This window comes from Lepus europaeus, chromosome 2 (genome assembly GCF_033115175.1).
Source record: "Lepus europaeus isolate LE1 chromosome 2, mLepTim1.pri, whole genome shotgun sequence".
In the NCBI taxonomy this organism is placed as follows: Eukaryota; Metazoa; Chordata; class Mammalia; order Lagomorpha; family Leporidae; genus Lepus; species Lepus europaeus.
Window position 1 is genome coordinate 167,283,718 of NC_084828.1, and position 20,710 is coordinate 167,304,427.

Below are 20,710 nucleotides of genomic sequence, written 5' to 3' on the forward strand. Positions count from 1 at the left end.
TATTTTTGGATGAATTTTTTTTTATAATAGAGAAGTCAAGGTAATAGAGGCAATACTTTGCTCCTGGAGTAAGCCTATTAGTTTAGAAATCCTTGGGAGAAAGGAAAGGGGGAGGGGAACTAACTTTTTTTGAGTACCTACTATGTGCCAGAAGCTGCAACCACACGACCTTGTTTGATATTGGAACGCCCCTTTCTGAGTCTTTGTCTCATTTTCAGGGCAAGAAATTAGGAATCAGGTGACTGCTATATCGGGCACATAGCTGACAAGTGGGGTCCTGCTCCCCCAGCTCTTGACAGCTCCTTTCCACACCACCCAGAGCTGTCTCCCCAGCAGTGAACCAGAGGCCGTTATCCACTTCATGATCCCCAACCATGTGTGTCCTGCAGAGAGAGGCCACACTTAGTTGCAAACAAGGAGCCTCTTACAAATGTCTGAGCTGTACGAAATACATATTTGTTACAGCAAATGTCAGATTCCTTGAGGAGAGGTATTCCCTAAAGATAAAGGTTAGTGTGCAAACACCAAAAATGGACTGGGTGGGTACAGTGAGTTAAGCTGCAGTTTACAATGCTGGCATATCATAGCCGAGTGCCCGGAGTCGGCTGCTCTGCTTCCCATCCGGCTTCCAACTAATGCACCTGGGAAAGCAGCAGCAGATGGTCCAGGTACAGGGAGACCTGGATGGTAGCTTCAATCTGGCTCCACTCTGGCTGTTGTAGCCACTTGGGGAGTGAACCAGCTGATAGTTCTCTCTCTCTCTCTCTCTCTCGCTCTCGCTCTCCCTCTTGCTCTTTCTCTCAGTATGTCTCTCACTTTCTCTTCCATCTACCCCCCTTCCTGTCACTCTACCATTCAAATAAATAAATTTGTATTTTTTTAAAAAATACCTCAAGGGGAAATCTCATGGTGTACTTGGCTCTGGAGTGATGGCAAAGGAGACAGTCTTCTTAATGGGGGCATGTACCCACCCCCCCCACACACACACACACAGAGGAGGCCGTTCAGACGGGTCATCCTAGCCTCTTTCAAGTACGTTGTTAGGCTCAAAGCTGAGCCTGGTTTCTAAAAGGAACTTAAAACTGAACCTCTCTAATTCATGATTTCAGAATAACTTCCCCTGGTACAGTAGACCTTCAGTGAAGGGCATTCTGGTTTAAAAAAAGAAAAAGCCAAGTAGGCTAGTTTTTGCGTTTCCTTGGTAGAGAACGAATCAGCATAGATGAATTTCAGAGATGGAACAGTGTGGTAATTTCTCCACCCAGTAAAGGAGTTTGGGGCAGAAATGAAAAATGTCCTAAGATCCTGACTTATCCTACCAATAGAAAGGAACATGGTGGGAAGTGTTCTTTCTGTCCACCTCGGTGCGTTGCTGAGCCGGTGAACATCCCATAATAGCCAGGAGATTACGGTGAAGTCTCCATGCTCTCACCACAGAGATGTTCACGTGCTGGTGTGCTCTGCCGAAGCAACAGAATATATATGCAGCTGGCCAAGATCCAGAGAAGGAAATGGTGCCAAAGAGAGATAGGCTGAAGGGAAGACAGATCTTCCTGTCTCAGGGCCTTACGTTAATTACAACATTAAGAGGACAACATTCACTTCTTTAGCACCTACTGGGGAGACTTAGCAAGAGTGCTTACTTACTAAGTAAACAGGAGTGTTGTCAAAGCAAAGGAGGGTCAAAATCCCCCCTCGTAAAATGGAGGTGATAACAGAACTTGACTCACAGCGTGGATGGGAAAATAAAGTGAAGTGGTGTTCATGAACTCATTTGGTGTGTAGCCCAATGCAACCTCTGTATTCATGTTTGTATTAATGACCTAAGACAGTTCTGCATGGCCGGACTCGTGCCACACTGAACGAAAGCTCTGACAGAGTCCACAACTGCCCGTGTGCCCTGGGGCACATCAAACGGGCAGATCTGCCATTGACACCGGTCAGTGCCTTCCCAGAGCAAGCTGCCAGTCTCAAAAAGTCTCTATTCTCAGAAAGCCTGCGGTTGGCCAACAGTGCTTAAGTTTTTGGATGAGGGGGCTTCAGAAAGTTCATGGAAGATGGAATTAAAAGATGTTTATTCTGGTGCAGAAAATGTTGGACTCCATCCATGGCTTTTCATTATATGCCTTTTCCATGAACTTCTTGAAGATTGTGGGCATCCTGTGGACTTCTTAAAGTCTGATGAATTCTGTGGCCCCTACTCAGAGCCAGTGATGTTTTTAAATGCATGAAATGGAACACACAGTTCGAAGAAAACCAATTATATTGACATACGATGAGCAAATATTTTTAAAACCGAATTCATGATACAGTACTGTGTGTTTGTATAATAATTCTTTTAGTAACAAAATCTAGCAACAGAGCTGTAAAATACATGAAATGTTTCAGGGATGAGTATAAATAATGCCAAGACATCTATAAGACATCTGTAGTTTGTCTTGGTGACCAAGTCATAGGAACAACTAATTCTAGGACATGTTACATTTTAAAGTTTAAAGAAAAGAAAGAAATGTAATTTTTGAGCAAAATTCAGAAGCACTGAATTCTATTCATGATCCCAGGACCCAAGTTGGCTATCATAGTTTACAGTCTCATTTTTTAGAAAGATGTATGCTTGTTTATGTATGCATTTGAAAGGCACAGTTACAGAAAGAGAAAGACAGAGAGAGAGAGAGAGAATATCTCTGAGCTGCTGGCTCACTCATCCATTGGCTGGGATAGCCAGAATTGGGCCAAGCAGAAGCCAGGAGACTGGAACTCCATCTGGGTCTTCCACGTGGATGGCAGGGGCCCAAGCACTTGGACCCTCCTCTTCTGCTTTCCTCAATGCATTAACTGGGAACTGGATCAGAGTAGCCGGGACTAGATCCAGCACTTCAGTATGGATGTGTGGAGTCATGAGCAGTGGCCTAACCCACTGCATCACAGCACTGACTCCCTTGAATCTCAGTTTTTTGTTGATTTTTTTATATGAACCTTGGAGAAATTTCATCCAGAATTATATCTAGTTTGATGTTACATAGCAAGACAGTTTGCAAGTTCATCGATTGTGTCTTGAGCCCCACTGTGTGCCAGGTCCTGGGACAGGCTCTAAGAAAAGATTGTTGGGTTCTCACTCATGGAAGGTGGTTCTTCCCAAGACAGGAGCAGACCCATATTTGCAGGGACACTTCTCAATGGTAGGTCTCAGTTAGGAACCCAGAGGAATCGCCCACACACTCAGAGTGTAACCCTTAGACGCATTATCCAAGAATCACTGATATCCTTTAATACACACTCAGGCCACCTCCCAGTAAGGCAAACCAGCTTATCAAGTTGGAAGCTTAGGTAGTCATTGTCACTTGGCTGTCACCAATGTGAAGTTTAGAGACCCTTGTCCTGGGTTGAGGAGCTCTGTCCAGGCAAAGCTCACCCTACCTGTCAGCTTTGCTATTGCAGAGCTGGTCTCAAGCAATTACTTTTTTTTTTTTTTTTTGACAGGCAGAGTGGACAGTGAGAGAGAGAGAGACAGAAAGGTCTTCCTTTACCGTTGGTTCACCCTCCAGTGGCCGCTGCGGCCGGCGCACCACACTGATCCGAAGCCAGGAGCCAGGTGCTTCTCCTGGTCTCCCATGGGGTGCAGGGCCCAAGCACTTGGGCTATCCTCCACTGCCTTCCCGGGCCATAGCAGAGAGCTGGCCTGGAAGAGGGGCAACCGGGACAGAATTCTGGCAATTACTTAACACACTAATTGTTCTGGGGGGATGCTAAAAGAAGTACTTCCGGTTTCTAAGTAAAGAAGTACTTCCTGTTGATCTCTAAGTAACGGAGAAGCATTTCCTGTGGGTGTCTACGTAAAGGAGATGCACACTTGGCCCTGCACCTCCCACTGGTGGTTTTCTTAGTAGCAGCCCCAAGGGTTAATACTGCGAGAGGGTGTGGGTGGCTCCTGTTTATATAAAACCACATCCCCAAGCTTCCTTCCAGGCAGGGTTGCTTTTGTTAGGGTTTTTTACTACCTCTTTGAAGTTTTGAGATTGACAGATGCTATTCAATAATCTCCCCCAACCCTCCCCAAACACACAGGCACCAAGAGTTTTTACATGTAGGCTTTCAAAAAGAAATCACCGGAAATTTGAAGGGAAAGTAAAATTAGGCTTCTGACATTGAACCAGAGATTTCTAGAATTTTCTCCAGTCGGTACGACACCTAAACCTCAGGGTATTTCTGTTGTTGTGTTTACCTTAGTCTGAAAGGAATAGAAATGAGCCAGGAAGATACTTTTCATATATGGCCAGGAATTATAAAATAAATGTACCAGTGATAAATGAACGGTTCATTTGGCTGTTTTAAGGAGTTGGAGACACAGCTAAGTAAGTATGTGGTTAATGTTTAAAATTTTCTAATTTCATTTCCTCATATGTGAGAGATTATCCACATTGGAACAAAGAAGTGAAGTCTGTCCAGATTCTTGCACTGTATTCCAAGCTATTAAAACTATAACTGTAGGACAGAGGTGTGCAAGTGTTTTCTCTCCAAGGCCAGAGAGCAAATACCTTGGATTTTCTGGGCCAGATATGGATCTTTATTTCATGAACCTCTTTGGCTTTTTAAACAATGCTTCAAATTAAAAAAAAAAAAATTCTTAGAGCACAGGGCTATACACAGCCATGGGCCGTAATTTGCCACACCTTACTCTAGAATCTAAGAAATGAGAGTAATAGAATTCCACAACCATAACCTTCATTGAACTTCTACAATAAAAAATGTGCTGATTACCACCAGGTACTGCTTCCTGTATGAGATGCAGGGTGCGTCACTATGACCCAAGTAGTCCCCTCCACTCACTGTATAGCACTTACTTTGTCATCAGGAAAAATCAGATAAACAAATGATTGATAATTGCAAGGCATTTAATGTAGTTACAGACATGGAAAATTGAACCAAATTGAACAAGCAAACCCATTCTATGAAGAATAGAGGTGGAGTTTCATGGAGGAAACACTGGGATCAGCTGTTGCCTCTGGGCAGTATTGCATCTGTGCCCTTTTTGCCTTCCAGGTTCACTCTTTGCTGCACACTGGGGACAGTCCATATGTCTCCACAAGAGCTTTCTTTTTTCTTTTGCATTTGATTTTGTTTTTAAATTTTATCTATTTAGTGTTATTCATTTGAGAGGCAGAGAAAGTCCCCGTGTATTGGTTCACTTCCCAGATGACCACAACATTGAGAAGTCTGCAGGGCTGAAGTTGGAAACCATGAACTTCAAGTAGTGCTCCAAGTGGGTGGCAGGGACCCAAGTACTTGAGCCATCATCTGCTGCCTCCCAGGATGCACGTTAGCCGGAAGCCAGAATCAGGAGCAGACCCTGGTGTCGGATGAGGGCACTGCTAAGTTGTAGGATTTGAGGATTGGAAGAAGGCGAGGAGACAGTTCAAGTAGAAAAGACTTAATTTTAGAGGGGACAGAGTAGGGATGGATAAAGAGAGTGGAAGCTGAGCCTGCCCAGACAGAGGGCAGGGGGTTTGAAGCCAAACTCAGTTCTGTGTGAGCAGCTGGCAGAGTTCCTCCCTAAGCTGCTTGTTGGGGGAAGTGCAGATAAAGTGGGTGGGTGGCATGCAAAAGGCTCCTTGGTGGAGTTTACCGGGCATTGTCTTCGTTTGGAATGTCCCAGGTGCGGGGCTTTCCCCAGCGGTGAACATTCAACTCATCTTTAGTTCTCTGTCCACGCCCAGTGGCATGATGGGCTGCAGGCCTCCCGTGGCCTAGTAAGTTCTAACAGGCACTCCAACTGGCATCCTAACAAGTAGGCAAAAATGCCCCCTTCTGGGATTGCCTTGTCCCACGGACACTTCTGCCTCCAGACCTGCCTGTCTTATTCTAATCTAAGCCTCACAGTGTAAGATTTTGTGCTCTCAAGGGTTACTCACCCAATTCTACCCCTTTTCCTATTGTTTTAAAAAATATTAATGAATCATGTCCATAAAGATGATGTTTGTCCCAGGGTTGCTAAGGTTTAGAAGTTTTGTGATCACTTCTCAAGTCTCAGTGGCATCGAGTAGACTTGGGACTTCAGATTTTAATCCAGAATATGTAGTCAGTGGAAGTCAGCATTTCCACTTACACTTGCCCTAAGCACAGGTGGTAAATCCTCTCGAACATTCCACAGGGAGAGGTGCTAGCTGTCTTTCTCACTGTGCTTGTTTGGTGGTGTCAAACCCATGTAGCTGACAAGGCCCCTTTGGAAGATGATGAGAATCCCTACTCCACCGGGACAACATTCTCACTCCCTTTCCTTTTGGCTCCAATACCCACTGAAGGTGGAAGTTGCCAACTGAATAATTCCAATCCTGTCTCTGACTTGAATCTCTTCCCATGCCACCTACCCTACCTTTCCTGTCTATTCCCCAGGGCAGAACAATGCTGCGAGAATTGTTCCCCTCAGGTAGATCCAATATTCTTTCTCCTAAACTCCTTCACCCATCATTGACTTTGCCCTCCTCAGAGACCACCACAAAGGCAGCCCTTGCCCCGTGCCTTCTGTGTTCTGCTAGGCTTGTCCACACTCCACCAACATGACTGCTTCACACCGTTAGCTCCCACCCCAGATTTCCACATACCAAGGGGATGTCCAAAAGTTCATGGAAAGTGGGATTAAAAGGTAAGTATATTTTGGTCAAAAAATTGAAAATACATGCATATCAGGAATATCCAAAACGTTAATGAAAATGCTTATTATGAACAAAATGCATTGACCTCAATTGTTTTGCACCAGAATAAACTTAATCTTTAAAATTATTTATTTACTTGAAAGGAAAATTTTATTTATTTATTTATTTATTTATTTAAAGAGGTAGAGACAGAAATAGAGAGTGAGAGAGAGAGGCTCTTCCATCTGCTGGTTCACTTCTCAGTAAATTGATTTCAAAATTCAGGGCTACTGGGGCTGGCGTTGTGGCACAGTGGATTAAAGCCCCAGCCTGCAGTGCCAGCATCCCATATGGGGGCCAGTTCAAATCCCGGCTGCTCCTCTTCCAATCCAGCTCTCTGCCATGGCCTGGGAAAGCGGTGGCCCAGGTCCTCGGGCCCATGCACCCACATGGGAGACCCGGAATAAGCTCCTGGCTACTGACTTTGGATTGGCACAGCTCTGGCCATTGCGGCCATTTGGGGAGTGAACCAGCAGATGGAAGATATCTCCCCCCCCCCCCCGCCCTCTGCCTCTCCTTCTGTCTCTGTAACTCTGACTTTCAAATAAATAATAAATAAATAAACCTTTTTAAAAAATCCAGGGCTGGGCCAGACTGAAATCAGGATCCAGGAACTCCATCCAGGTCTCTCACATGGGTGTTAAGGAGCCAAGTACTTGGGCCGTCCTCCACTGTCTTCCCATGTGCATAGGGAAGAAGTTGGATCCTAAGCAGACCAGCTGAGACCTGAGCTGGTGCTCCAATAAGGGATGCTAGCAAATACAAGAGGTAATTTAACCCACTGTGCCACTATGCTGGCCCCAAACTCATGTTTTCATTCCATTTGCCATGCACTGCCTGAAGGATCCTTGTAATGCTAACCATTTGTATGCATTCCCCAACTCCTCTCCTGGGTACTCTTTGAGGGCAGGGCCATGCCCATGGTAGACACTCAGAGATACATTTAATGCATGAATCTGGCTTCTGAGTAGGAAGCCTGCTTTTAATGACTACCATCAAGGACAGAGGGTTGACACATAAAGTAATAGAAGTCTGGCATTCTTTCTCAGTGGAAACAGCCCAGCAAAGCTCTCATTGAAGTGTAACTGCCTTTCATTGTCTCCTGTCCACTGAATGTTTCTATGTCCTTCTTCCAAAGAGGAAATTTGTTTAACCCAAGCCAATCAAAGCTAGCACATGAACCAAAGTGGAATGACCAAGACATTGCAGTCAGATAGCTGATGTTAAACATTGTGGCATAGCAAGTTAAGCCTCTTCCTGCAGCACCAGCATTCCAAATGGGTGTTGGTTTGTGTCCCAGCTGCTCCACTTCCAATCCAGCTCTCTTTCCTGGGAAAGCAGTGGAGGATGACCTAAGTGCTTGAGTTCCTGCACCCAACATGGGAGACCTGGGAGAAGCTCCTGGCTCCTGGCTCTGGCCATTGCTTCCATTTGGGGAATGAGTCAGCAGATGGAAGACCTCTCTCTCTCTCTCGCTCTCGCTCTCTCTCACTCTCATTGTAACTCTGATAGACAAATAAATTAATAAATCTTTAAAACAATAAAGACTTTTCTGCATCAACTCACAGAACAAGTGAGTGTTCTGAGTCAGAAAATCCCTGTATGCTATGTTTAACTTCTCTCACTTCTGTAGCAACATTTCCATTGTTGCTATTAAATGTTCTTTTTGTATTAAAATACAGATTGCATACGCATTGGAAAGAGGAATATTGGGTGGAAATAAGGTAGCCTACTTCCAAAGACACCCCTTCCTGAGTCCTCTCCACACCATACACAACCCCAGTGCTGGTATTTCAGGATACCCTGATCAGAGCAGAGCAGGCTTCCAAACGGGAGCTTGGAAAAGAACAGATTATGGCGGAACTTTGGAAGTCTCTTTGTTTTTCTGTGTTTGAAAAATTTATTTTATATATTGAAAAGCAGAGTTACCAAGGCAGGAGCAGATCTTCCATCCTCTGGTTCACTCCCCAAATGGCTACAATGACCAAGTCTGTGCCAGGTCGAAGCCAGGAGCCAGGAGCTTCTTCCAGGTCTCCCACATGGGTGCTGGGGCCCAAAGACTTCTGCTTTCCCAGGCACATTAGCAGGGAGCTGGATTGGAATTGGAGGAGCTGAGGCTGGAACCGGTGCTCATTTGGCAGTGGCTTTACCCCCTGTGCCGCAATGCTGGCCCTGAATTATATAGTTTTATTTATTTATTTGCAAATCAGAGAGAGAGAGAGAGAGATCTTCCATCAGTTGTTTCACTCCCCATGTGGCCACAACACCCTGGGCTGGGCCAAGCTGAAGCCAGGAGTCAGGAGCTTTATCTAGGTCTACCAGTCAGGAGCTTTATCTAGGTGCAGGAGCCCAAGCACTTGGGCCATGTTCCACTGCTTTCCCAGGCATGTTAACAGGGAGCTGGATGGGAAGTGGGGCAGCCAGGACTTGAACTGGTGCCTGTAGGGGGTGCTGTTGTTACAGGCAGTGGCTTAACCAGTTATGCCACAATGCTAACCCCAGTCTCTGCTTTTAAGATACTGTGTATGCGTGCTTTCTGGAGGTAGGAGCTGTGTCATTCTATCTGTGTTACCAGCACTCCTGCAATGCCTTGAGCTTAGTTATCTACTGCTCGGTAAATCCTTTATCAGCAGTACTGAGGAGCTGCTGTGTGCTGAACAGAGTAATCAGAAAGACTCGGTGCCTGCAAGTGAGCAGGCTGCTGGGGTGGGTAGTGGAGAGAAAGATAGACACAGAGCAGGTAAATGGAGTCCTGGTTTTAAGTCGTAATCAATTAGTACTTAGGAAATTCTATATTGTTACTGCTACATGGGGTGATGTGAGGATGTGTAAAATCTGATGTTTTTTCCAAGTTTTCCCTGACTTCCCTTAGGGAGAGTGACATGTAAGCTGAAGTTTAGAGAAACAGTAGGCGATCTGAATAGATGGCCAGAGGCAAGGGAAACTAGACAAGTGTACACTAGCATCCCTGGAATAAAAACGCAGGCTGCAGTATCCTCAGGGACTATGCACATGCCAAGATCCGTACGTGTTTGAGGCAGGGACTCGCTCCTGACAGTGTGTAACACCGGGTACCTACTGAAGCCAACTCCTTCTCTCCCTTGTCTTGTTTCCCTTATCAGAATACACCAACAGCAGTCCCGATCTGTTGCTAGTCATATTCCAAGTGACCGGCGTCAGCCTCCTGCCACCGCTGGGCATTGCCATCGCTGTCATCGTCACCTTCTACTGCTACCGTGTCCACCGGCAGCAGAAGCTGAGCCCCTCCTGGGAGACCAGCAAGCCGCGGAAGCTCATGGAGTTCAGCGAGCACTGTGCCATCATTCTGGAAGACGACCGCTCCGACATCAGCTCCACGTGCGCCAACAACATCAACCACAACACGGAGCTGCTGCCCATTGAGCTGGACACCCTGGTGGGCAAAGGTCGATTCGCCGAGGTCTACAAGGCCAAGCTGAGGCAGAACACGTCCGAGCAGTTCGAGACCGTGGCCGTCAAGATGTTCCCCTACGAGGAGTACGCCTCTTGGAAGACGGAGAAAGACATCTTCTCGGACATCAACCTGAAACACGAGAACATCCTGCAGTTCCTGACGGCCGAGGAGCGCAAGACAGAGCTCGGGAAGCAGTACTGGCTGATCACCGCCTTCCATGCCAAGGGCAACCTGCAGGAGTATCTCACGCGCCACGTCATCAGCTGGGAGGACCTGCGCAAACTGGGCAGCTCCCTGGCTCGGGGCATTGCCCACCTCCACAGTGACCACACCCCCTGTGGGAGGCCCAAGATGCCCATCGTGCATAGGGACCTCAAGAGCTCCAATATCCTGGTGAAGAACGACCTGACCTGCTGCCTGTGTGACTTTGGGCTGTCCCTGCGTCTGGACCCTACACTGTCTGTGGATGACCTGGCTAACAGTGGGCAGGTGAGTGAGAGCTGGTGCCTGCCTCATTCTTCCCCTTGATCCATATCTCACGCTTCTTGTCTGGACACTTGTCTACAGAATCCAGCTGTAGATTGGGCCCGCTGTCTCCTGCCTGCCTGTCTTTGCTGATGGATAACATTGATCCTCCTGTTTTCAGTTGTTTCCAACTCAGATCATTCTCCTTGAGCCCATTCTTGGTTCTTTTCCATTTGCAAATGGCTGGTTTTTTTGGTTCAGGTACTGTTAGCACTTTCTCTTAGGGTCGTATTGGGTCCTTTTTACTCTATCAACCGATACATTGATGTCCCTCTTCACCATTGTTGAAGACCATCTCTCTGAAGCCCAAGTCTGGGTCCGTGTGGTTTCCTAAGACGTCTAGCACAGTGCCTTCAGCAGTGACGGCTGAGTGAGTGACAACCCCACTTTCGAGGCACTCTTAGAGATGTTTGACTAACAAGCTGTTGGAAGCTTTAAGCATTTCCAAGACTTCTGCCGCGCTGCTGGGCCCTGTGTTCACACGGGGGCGCCCAGCAAGGACACTGCTGTCTCCTGGAGCCAGGTGCCAGGAGGTGCTCCTCACTCAGCCCTCTGTATCCATGGCAGCACATGCAATGTTGGGGTAAACATGTTCAGACATGGATGGATTCATGTGCCAGGGTTATGACTCATGCAATGACCTAGTAAAAAGAAAAATGTCTTCTAATACATGCCAATAAGAAACGTTCCTCGGGGGGGGGGGGGGGGTCAGATCAACTCGCTTAACCTTCCTGAGAGCCCTGGAAAGATGGGGCTTTATTGTTAAATTGTCCATGGATGTCAAACATTTCAATTACCTAGAAATATTTTTTCCATTTTCCTCTGCATTCTGTATTTGTTTATTGTCACCTGTGGTGATGAGGCAGCCCATAGACTGAAAACTACATGGCACACCTCTCCGAACTATACGATGACCCAGATTTTTTTTTAACTGTGGGAATACTTTCATGCACTTTAATTTAGTAGAGATTTTATGAAATAATACTGCATCTTTGGCATGCTGGTATGTGCTGTGAGGCAAAGATTAGTACACAATCCTTAACTGATCAAAACTGGTAGCAGTTACCAGCGTTTACTCTACGTCTTGGAGTTTCCAGAGGATAAAAAAATATTTAATTTGGAAAAGTAAAAATAAACATCTAAAATATCACAGTTGTCTTCCAGGTTATCAGCGAGGATGTTACTGAATAATGCGATGACTAGATAAGGCGGCTCTGAGGGTTGGCACTTCCTTACTTTGCCATGCTTTGTTTATAGCTTTAAGGGGTTTTCAAGGAGAGAATGTCTATATTTAAAAATAACCATGTGTGCTGTATGCTTTTTGTGTAGGTCTCATGATTCGAAACAGCATGGTGATTTCTGTAAAGATCACCTGCATGTTCAGGACCAAGTGTCAGCTCTATGGTGACAGTTAAGATGCAGCTGCAGATCCATGGCCTCAATGTCTGTCTTTGTTGTAGGTGGGGACTGCCAGATACATGGCACCGGAAGTCCTGGAATCCAGGATGAATCTGGAGAACGTGGAGTCCTTCAAGCAGACCGACGTCTACTCCATGGCGCTGGTGCTCTGGGAAATGACGTCCCGCTGCAATGCGGTGGGGGGTACGTACGGGCCACCGTCATGGTGCAGTGGTGGCCCTGCTTTGCTTCAGCATGATTCCAAGGGTTGCAGAGGAATTCAGCCGTTCCAGAACTAACTAGAATTATGCCAGATGGCCAGTTTCTGAAATCAGAAGCCACGTTTAGAATGCCAGTCTCTGTGTCTCTTCCATGAAGCTCTGTGCCATTACTTTTCTCTTGACACATCTCTCCACAGATAATTTAATATCTAGCAAGAGGTGATCACAAATAGAGTGATTCCTACTTTATAAGAGTGATTCCTACTTTAGCAAATGAATATTCCAATGAGTATCTGATTTTTTTTTCTTTTTGAAGTTTTCCAGAATTACAGAGCCTAGGGGAAAAGATTTGACTCAAAATTTACTTTTACTGACATGACTTCCTTTTTGCAGGTAAAACAAGCAGAATGGTTTGACATGCTTGTGTAGGTACTGGAAGATCTGGTACAGAGAGGACATTGAGGGATGCCACTCAAAGGATAATGGATAATACTCCAAGACTGAATAGTAGACTGACTTTTCCTTTCTTTTCTTTTAATCCCAGTGATCGGGCAGGCTGGCTGTTACCCCCAAGTTCAGCCACCTTTTCTCCCTGTCACCTTTACAGATGTTGCTCCCTAAACACAGTCATGACTCCTCCAGATTCTCTCCTGTGTGTTTTCTCTGCAAACTGCCCTTCGAGTCCTTTTCCCTGTCAGAAGCTATTACTGCTGCTGGCCGTGAACATATAGCCATGGATGGGCGACATCCGGGGTGTAGGTTCAAGGACAGTGTGGGATTACCCACCCCGATCTGCAGAAGAATGGCCAAGCACTGTCTGGGCTGACTGCCTGGGGAAGCCAAGCTCACCTTGATTCTGCCTGAACTTTGAATTATTTTTAACCATTTCCACTTAGCATATAATACTTGGTCATATTCACAGGCCACAATGCAGTTTCAACACATATACACAGTGTAAACCAATCCAACCAGGCAACCTGCCTTTCCATTTCCTTATCTTTGAATTTAGAGACCAGCAGCTCCTTTTTCCTAGTTGTTGATAATGCACTAGAATGTGTTACTTCTGACTGTGTCCCTCAAGCCCTCCTCACTCCATCCACTTTTCAGCCTATGGTTTTAACAGTTCTGAGTTCAGATCAATTATATTTTTTAACTTCTGCATACAAATGAGAATATGTATTATTTGTCTTTTGGTGTCAAGTTTATTTCAGTGAACAGTATTCACAATAGCTAGGTGGGGGATCAACCTAGGTGTCCACTGGTTAAAGAAAAATGTGGTATATGTACATAAGGACTGTTATTCACCCAATTCGACTTGGCTTTTGGTTCTGTAATAATTGTAGGCTTACAGAATTGTTGCAAAAACAGCACAGAGTTTCCATGTACCAAGATATTTCCAAAAAGTTCATGGAAAACTGAAATTAAAAGATGTTCATTTTGGTGCGAAATTTTTTAGAAATGCCTGAATGGTATTTCCATAGCACACATTTTTCTATACACTACTTGAAGAGTTCTTGTACTCAACCCAGCTTGCCTTAGCTTCCCTCAGTGTCCTCTCTGCACCAGATCTTCCAGTACCTACACAAGCATGTCAACTATTCTGCTTGTTTTGCCTGCAAAAAGGAAGTCATGTCAGTAAAAGTAAATTTTGAGTCAAATATTTCCCCTAGGCTCTGTAATTCTGGAAAACTTCAAAAAGAAAAAAAAAGTCAGATGCTCATTGGAATATTCATTTGCTGAAGTAGGAATCACTCTTATACCTACTATTCGTGATCACCTCTTGCTAGATATTAAATTATCTGTGGAGAGATGTGTCAAGAGAAAAGTAATGGCACAGAGCTTCATGGAAGGAGACACAGAGACTGGCATTCTAAATGTGGCTTTAGTGTTAGCATCTATCCTAAACTGTGGTACAGCTATCAAAACTAGGTGAGCCTTACGTGTGCAATGCTCTTCACCAGTCGCTAGACAGTTTTTGAACTTCCACATCCTTTTGTTCTGCATCCCAGAACCCCACCCTGCCTGTGCCATTATCTCCGTGTGATAGCACCTCAGCCTGGCCTCTTACACAGACTTGTTGCCCGTGAGGAGTTTAGACCAGTTGTTTTATAGAGCGTCTCTCAGCTCGGGCTTCTCTGAGACTTTCCTGGTGATTAGATTGAGATCACGTGTTTCACACATCACAGAAATGAGTGGTGCCCTCAGTGCCTCCGATTAGGGAGCCCCGATGATGGTGATGCTAAATTCGGTGATTTCATTAAGATTGTGTCTGCCAGGTCTCTCTCCTGCAGAGACACTGTTTTTCCAAGTGTAATTAATACATACCTTGTGGGAGGACACTTTGACCTGCTAGACCTTTTCATAACTTCACCCGCTAACTTGAGGGTCCATCAGTAGTACTAGCCTACAGCGGTTATTACTGTAACGTTTGCATGATGGAGACTTTTTATTTTTTGAATTCCTTCTATATTTATTCTATTCTAAGGGAGCTCAGTCCTTTCTCTCACCACCTGTTGTTATTTATTCATTAATTATGTGTTTTTGTCAGGATAGAATTGTGACTCCGTGGTTTTTAGTTAGTTAATTTGATGTATTTGAAAGGCAGGGAGAAGGAGATAGACAGGCAGACAGAGACCTCGCATCTGTTGGTTCATTCTCCAAACAGCTGGGGCTGTTTAGATCAGCTGGGGCTGGGCCAGGCAGAAGCCAGGAGATGGGAACTCAGTGTGGGTCTCCCACATGGGCAGCGAGGTCCCAAGTACCAGAGCCACCATCTGCTGCTTCCACGGGTGTGAGTTAGCAGGAAGCTGGAAGTGGCAGTGGAGCTGGGACTCAAGTCCAGGCTGTCCGCTGTGGGCGCTGGGCATCTCAAGCAGTGTCTTCATCATTGCACCAAATGCCCACCGAAGCTGTTTATTCTATCTGATCGGTTTCCAATATTGCCATTATTTGTTGTGTTGCTCAGATTGCCGTAGGTTTGGTCACTGGGCCACACTCCCAACATTTTGGCCAAATGGACTTGGTTGGCACCGGTGATGGGCTTTGATTGTCCCTGCCTGTCTGAACATATTTAGCCGCTGTGTAGGGCGGGGCTGGGTCGCCTCCCATCCTGTACCTTGCTGAACCACCCTGTGTATTCCTGGGCCCCTTCTTTGCAAACGGCTCTTCCATCTGCCTGACGCTGTCATTTTCTGGTTTCCTGCCTGAGATTTCGTCCCCCACAAGACTTCCAAAAGTAACTTTGTTTTCCCTCACACAGTGAAATTTGTTTAACCAAGTTTCAGCCACTGAGGATAATTTTCTGCCTGGAAGCTTTGACAGTTCTAAAATGAATCTTCAGAATGGTACGAGTTGTGTCGGAGACAGTGCCGCGGTCCCTGTCGGAATAAATGTCCCCAGATCTCAATGTCTCTTCCGATCCTTTCGCACTCGTTACTCTGCAAACATGAGCTGGAGATGGCGTCTCTGCCTCCCCTCTCTGCAGTGCCCCCGGCTTATTAAGGCCCAGCGTGAGCTCCCTGATGCCACTGTTATCAGGGACGGAAGCCCTTTCCTGTTGATATTTGCTGACTGGGGAAGAATTGAGGCTAACGGGGAAGAAGCGGCCTCATCCACTTTTCCGAGGTCTAAAAACAGAGGCAGGATAAACAAGTTTTCCTACGGAAGGAACAGGAGCGGGACGGTTCAGCCATTCTCAGAAAACCTTTCTATTCCTTTTGGAGAACAGGAGGCTTCAGGGAGGAGGTGGGGACCGGAAAGAGGCCATCCCAGTTTGTTTCTTTTGTTTGATCTCAAGCCCACAGCCCTGTTTCTCCCATCTCCGCTGCACAAGACAGGATTATTTATCCGCCCTCGCTCGCGTCCTGCTGCACAGCCCAGCACTTGATGAAGTGCAGGAACACACGTAGGAAGCCCCTGTGCCGATCGCCACCTCTGCTCTTTACAGAACGCTTTTGTCGGCATCTCTTGGGCATGTCGTAAGAACCGTAAAGACAAGGTCTTTTAGGCTCGACTCCGTGGCAGTTTTCTTTCCAATGGTGCGTCCAGAAAGCCCAAGACAGCCACTTTGCTCTATGTGTTGTCCATTCGCGGGCCGCTGTAGAAACCCTGTGAGTGATGGTCTAGACCTCAGGCAGCTTGTAGTTTATTGGAAACAGACACCTATTTGTTTCTCCTTTGATCGTGGTTATAAGTTGACATGTGCAGCTAGATTTCTTACCTAGAAATAAAATAACAATGGGACTTGGGCGCAGCAGCTGAGGTGCAGCTTGAGATGCCCGAATCCCCTACATCTGAGTGCCTGGGTTCAAGTCCCAGGTCTGCTCCTGATTCCAGCTTCCTGCCGCTGTGCACCTGGGAGGCAGCCGTGGTGGCTGTGGTATCTGGGATCCCTGACACCCACGGGGGAGACCTGGATTGAGTTCTGAGCCCTTGACTTTGGCCTGGCCCAGCCCCAGTTGTTGTAGGCTTTTGAGGAGTGAACCTTCATATGAGAGTCTGTCTCTTTCTCTCTCTGCTTTTCTGCCCTTAAAATAAATATTTTCTTCTAAAAATTAAACATCAGATAATGATGTTATCTTCTGAGTGATGTTCAACCGTAAGACGTAAGGAAAAGGGGGAGGTGTCAGAGGTAGCTTGCCTTGAGCCTTGCTTCTTCTCGGTAACCTGAAACAAACACACGCATTACCATTTTTCACTGGCAGTCTCATTTCTAAACAGGAAATGTGGAATATGCTTCTCTTAGTTTGATGGATTGAGGAGCAATAGTTCATTTTCCACCCAAGGTCAGCTAGTACTCCGTCAGCTTATTCCCAGCAGCAGAATGTCTGAGTGAATGAAGTAGCATGGGGGGATCTCACAGGACAATGTGACCCCCTCCCCTGGCTCTCTAACACCCCCTTCTGTAGATCGGCTGGAGCCCAAGCGCTAAAGTTGGTGCCGAAGCCCAGCCTTGCTGGCTTCTGTGGGCTCATCCACTCGCTGCACTTGTCACTGTGACTGGCTCTGGGTCTCCCCTCCAGGTCTGCTCATGCTGGTTCCCGGGATTGCAGCACTGGGGAAGCCTCACGGGCAGTGAGGCTAGCACCCATCTGAAGCCAACCAGTACAGCTTTATTCCGCACAGAATTCCACCACAGATTGCTTAAGGGAGGGTTTGGGCCCGGGAAGAGAGTGGTCACGCAAGAAAGGCTTCCTATTGGAAGCACGATTAATCCAGATGCAGACAGGCACAGAGATGTAAGGACGAGGGCTGGTTGATGAATCAGTGCATTTAACCTACCAAGAACACTTTGAAGTTTGTGCCATTACTAGCCCCATTTCACAGTTGAGACCAGTGAGGTTTCAGTGGAGCCGAGAATCAAAGCTATCTGACGATAGCCCACAGGCTCTGACCTCCTTGGTACAGTGCTGGCCTGACCATTAAAGAATGCATTTGATAAACAGTAACTATGATTAGCAGTGTTATCATGGATGGAGCAGTCAGAGCTACTTTCTGCCTATTGGCTGGTGATGCCAAGCCTTTTAAAAAAGATTGATCTATCTATCTATCTATCTATCTATCTATCTATCTATCTATCTACCTATCTACCTATCTATGCTGAGCCTTTTAAAAAAGATCTATCTATCTATCTATCTATCTATCCATGCATCCATCCATCTATCTAAAAAGGCCAACAGCTAGGGCTTGGCCAGATTGAAGCCCAGAGCTTGGAACTTCATCTAGGTTTCCTACTTTGGTAGCAGAGGCCCAAGCACTTGAGCCATCTTCTGCTGCTTTCCCAGGCACATCACCAGGGAGATGGAGGTGATGGATCCGAGTCAGAGCAGCCAGGATTCAAACCCATGCTTCCCATATGGGATGCTGGTGTTGCGGGTGGCCGCTTGACCCACCGTTCCACAATGCCGGCCCCTATCCAGAGCCTTTTTAGGAGTGCCTGGGGAGACAGTCACATATGTGGGACATATCAGTGATGGCCTCACTTGCAGATGTCTCCATCAGTTGCTATTCTTGTCCCCTCTGGGAGAACCTCTGTTAACAAAATCCCAAGGCTGCTCATTTCTGTAGCATGTCACAGAATCAGCGCCTTAAAATCTGAGATAACTTCTGAATCCCGACATCTCCAAAGATGCATCCATTCATTCATTCACTCAAGGAACGCGTGGTGTGTGCCTGCTGTGTGGCTCACGTTCTGAATGGAAGCAGTGGAGCAGGCAAAGCCCTCTGTTTCCCCAGGGTCAGGGAATCCCAGGCAGAGGTGATACTAAGAAGAAGTAAATAGGCTGTGTACTGTCGGATGTGGACTGCAATGGATGTGATGAGTTAGAAAGAAAAAGGAGAATCACAGATAGATAATGAGAGAGGGTGTTATTTCAGATGGTTTGCTCAGCCATTAGCATACAAAAGGAAAACCAAGCAAGCAAGTCCGGCAGTGTTGGTTGAAGAGGGAACAGGTCAGAAGGGGATCCCTGGCGTGGTACTGTTCTGTAGAGGAGAAAGGTTGTGAAATCATTCAGCGAGGACAGACACGGAGTCCGGCCCCCTTTCACAAAGAAGTCTCTGTCCGGGCTTTGGTGTGTTTGGTGTTCAGCTTGTGTTTGTGGAGCGTGTGGGTGGAGGATGGAAGCGGTTGCTTTCAGGGCCCCTTTGGCACACAGAGCAGGCACGATCTTCACGTCACTGCCGGCCAGAAGTGGCCCACAAACAAGCCCACTTCCAAACCCCCAGAGTCGAGTCACTTGAAACTGACACATAGCAGCCAGCTGAGCAAGAAATGTTTTTACATTTCCAATTGTTTTACTCTCATTGTAGCCTTTCTTTTGTTAAGAACAGTATTTATTTATTGATTGATTGATTTGAGAGGCAGCTAGAAAGAGCTCCCATTTGCTAGTTCCCTCCCCAGATGCTTGCAACAGCTGGGGCCAGAGTCAGGATCCAGGGACTCAATCCAGGCCCCCGATGTGAGTGGCAGGAGCCCAATTACTTGAGCTATCACCAGTGCCTTCTAGAGGCTGCAGTAGTAGGAAGCTGGAATCAGGAACCAGAGCTGGGAGTTGAACCCTGGTTCATCGTGGGTCATGGACTTCCTCACTGGTGTCTTTACCCACTAAGCTAAACACCCGTGTGCCCTAACAGTTTAGTTGGGAGTAACACAACTCCCAGTATGGCTCCTTAGAGTGTTGTCAGGTGGCTGTAGTCTTGTAAGGACGAGAATAGCAAAGGAACCCAAAGGAGTAGGGGAGGAAAGAACAAGAACACAAAGGAGTGGGGAAGCAAGCGAGCCTTGGAGAGAAGGCTGGGACGAGGGTCGGAGCACTTCCTTTTCCTGACTCTCCAGGACCCGCAGTTTGGAACACGGCTATGGAAACCCAGGGGGTGCTGCTTTGGGAAAGCTGTCAGCAGCTTTGCTGTCCCGCCAAGTTGGAGCTGCAATGCAAAGCCAGCTGTGTCCCAGATGCTCCCCTTCGGAGGAGAAGGAGTGGCATTGCTGGTCTGGAGTCTGCCCTCCCTCCGAATACCGCAGGACTGGGAAGAGAGGGGCAGGCATTGTTCTTCCTGGGAGAACCTACAAGAAGCTCTGAGGGTCTGGTGCTTGTGGATGGCTTCCATCGGCGACAGGGGAGACAGGGAGGGAAGAGGGAAGGAAGAGGAAGTCTGCTGAGGCAGGCGCTGTGGTGTGGACGTGAGAGGGCCACACTGCACACAGTTACCCTGCAGTCTCCCAGAGTGAGGACCCCCTGGAAAGATACCTTTACCCTCTCTCCTTCCCCTTCCTGACTCATGGGCTTGGTCCCAGTGGGGCTGTGTGCTTGCTCTGCTTGAGGGAGAAAGAACTCTCCGCATGGCTTGCTAGAGAGGTTAAAAAGGACACGAGCAGTTCTAGATGCTCCTCCTGGAATCTGGGGTGCCCTTTGGGTCTCAGTTGTCTCTGTAAAGTGAGGGTGGCGCTCATGACTCTGAAGATTGTCCTATGGCATTCTCTGACTCATGTGAAACCCAGGAGATATGCTTAGTAACTTGTATTCCTTTTCCTCCCAAGATTGTCTTTTGTGTGTGTGGAACTTTTAAGCAGTGCAGCCCCAGGCGTGGTTCTGTGCCGACTCCTGGTGTCAGAGTGCCTCAGATTTGTCATGTGGAGAAGGTTAGGGGGTGGCCTGGCGTGGAGACAGAAACTCAGGAGGAGTTTGGGGATTTTATCAGCAATTTAGTGTTGCCACAACTCCCCAGTGAGATTCCTTTGTCTCGTAGCTCATTTCTATTGTGTTTTACCAAAGCCTCAGTCCCTAGTGAATTGAGGGCAAAACACCTGCTCTTTCATTAAAAAAAAAATAGGATGATAAATGCTCATTTGTAAACAATAGGGAAAAAATTCAATATCATGGATACTCTCACCATGCAACCTAACCCAGTTTTATGAAACTAGGTACTATGAGTGGAAGAGAGAT

At 46.8% G+C, this 20,710-nt stretch overlaps 1 protein-coding gene across 1 annotated transcript in view; it reads left to right on the forward strand.

The window, feature by feature from the left end:
* Positions 1 to 20,710, forward strand: part of TGFBR2 (transforming growth factor beta receptor 2) — an 87,704-nt gene that overhangs the window by 58,392 nt on the left and 8,602 nt on the right. The window contains exons 4-5 of the mRNA XM_062215668.1: positions 9,812 to 10,611; positions 12,108 to 12,249. Coding sequence (XP_062071652.1) covers positions 9,812 to 10,611; positions 12,108 to 12,249 — 942 coding nt within the window. The remainder of the gene's footprint in view (positions 1 to 9,811; positions 10,612 to 12,107; positions 12,250 to 20,710) is intronic.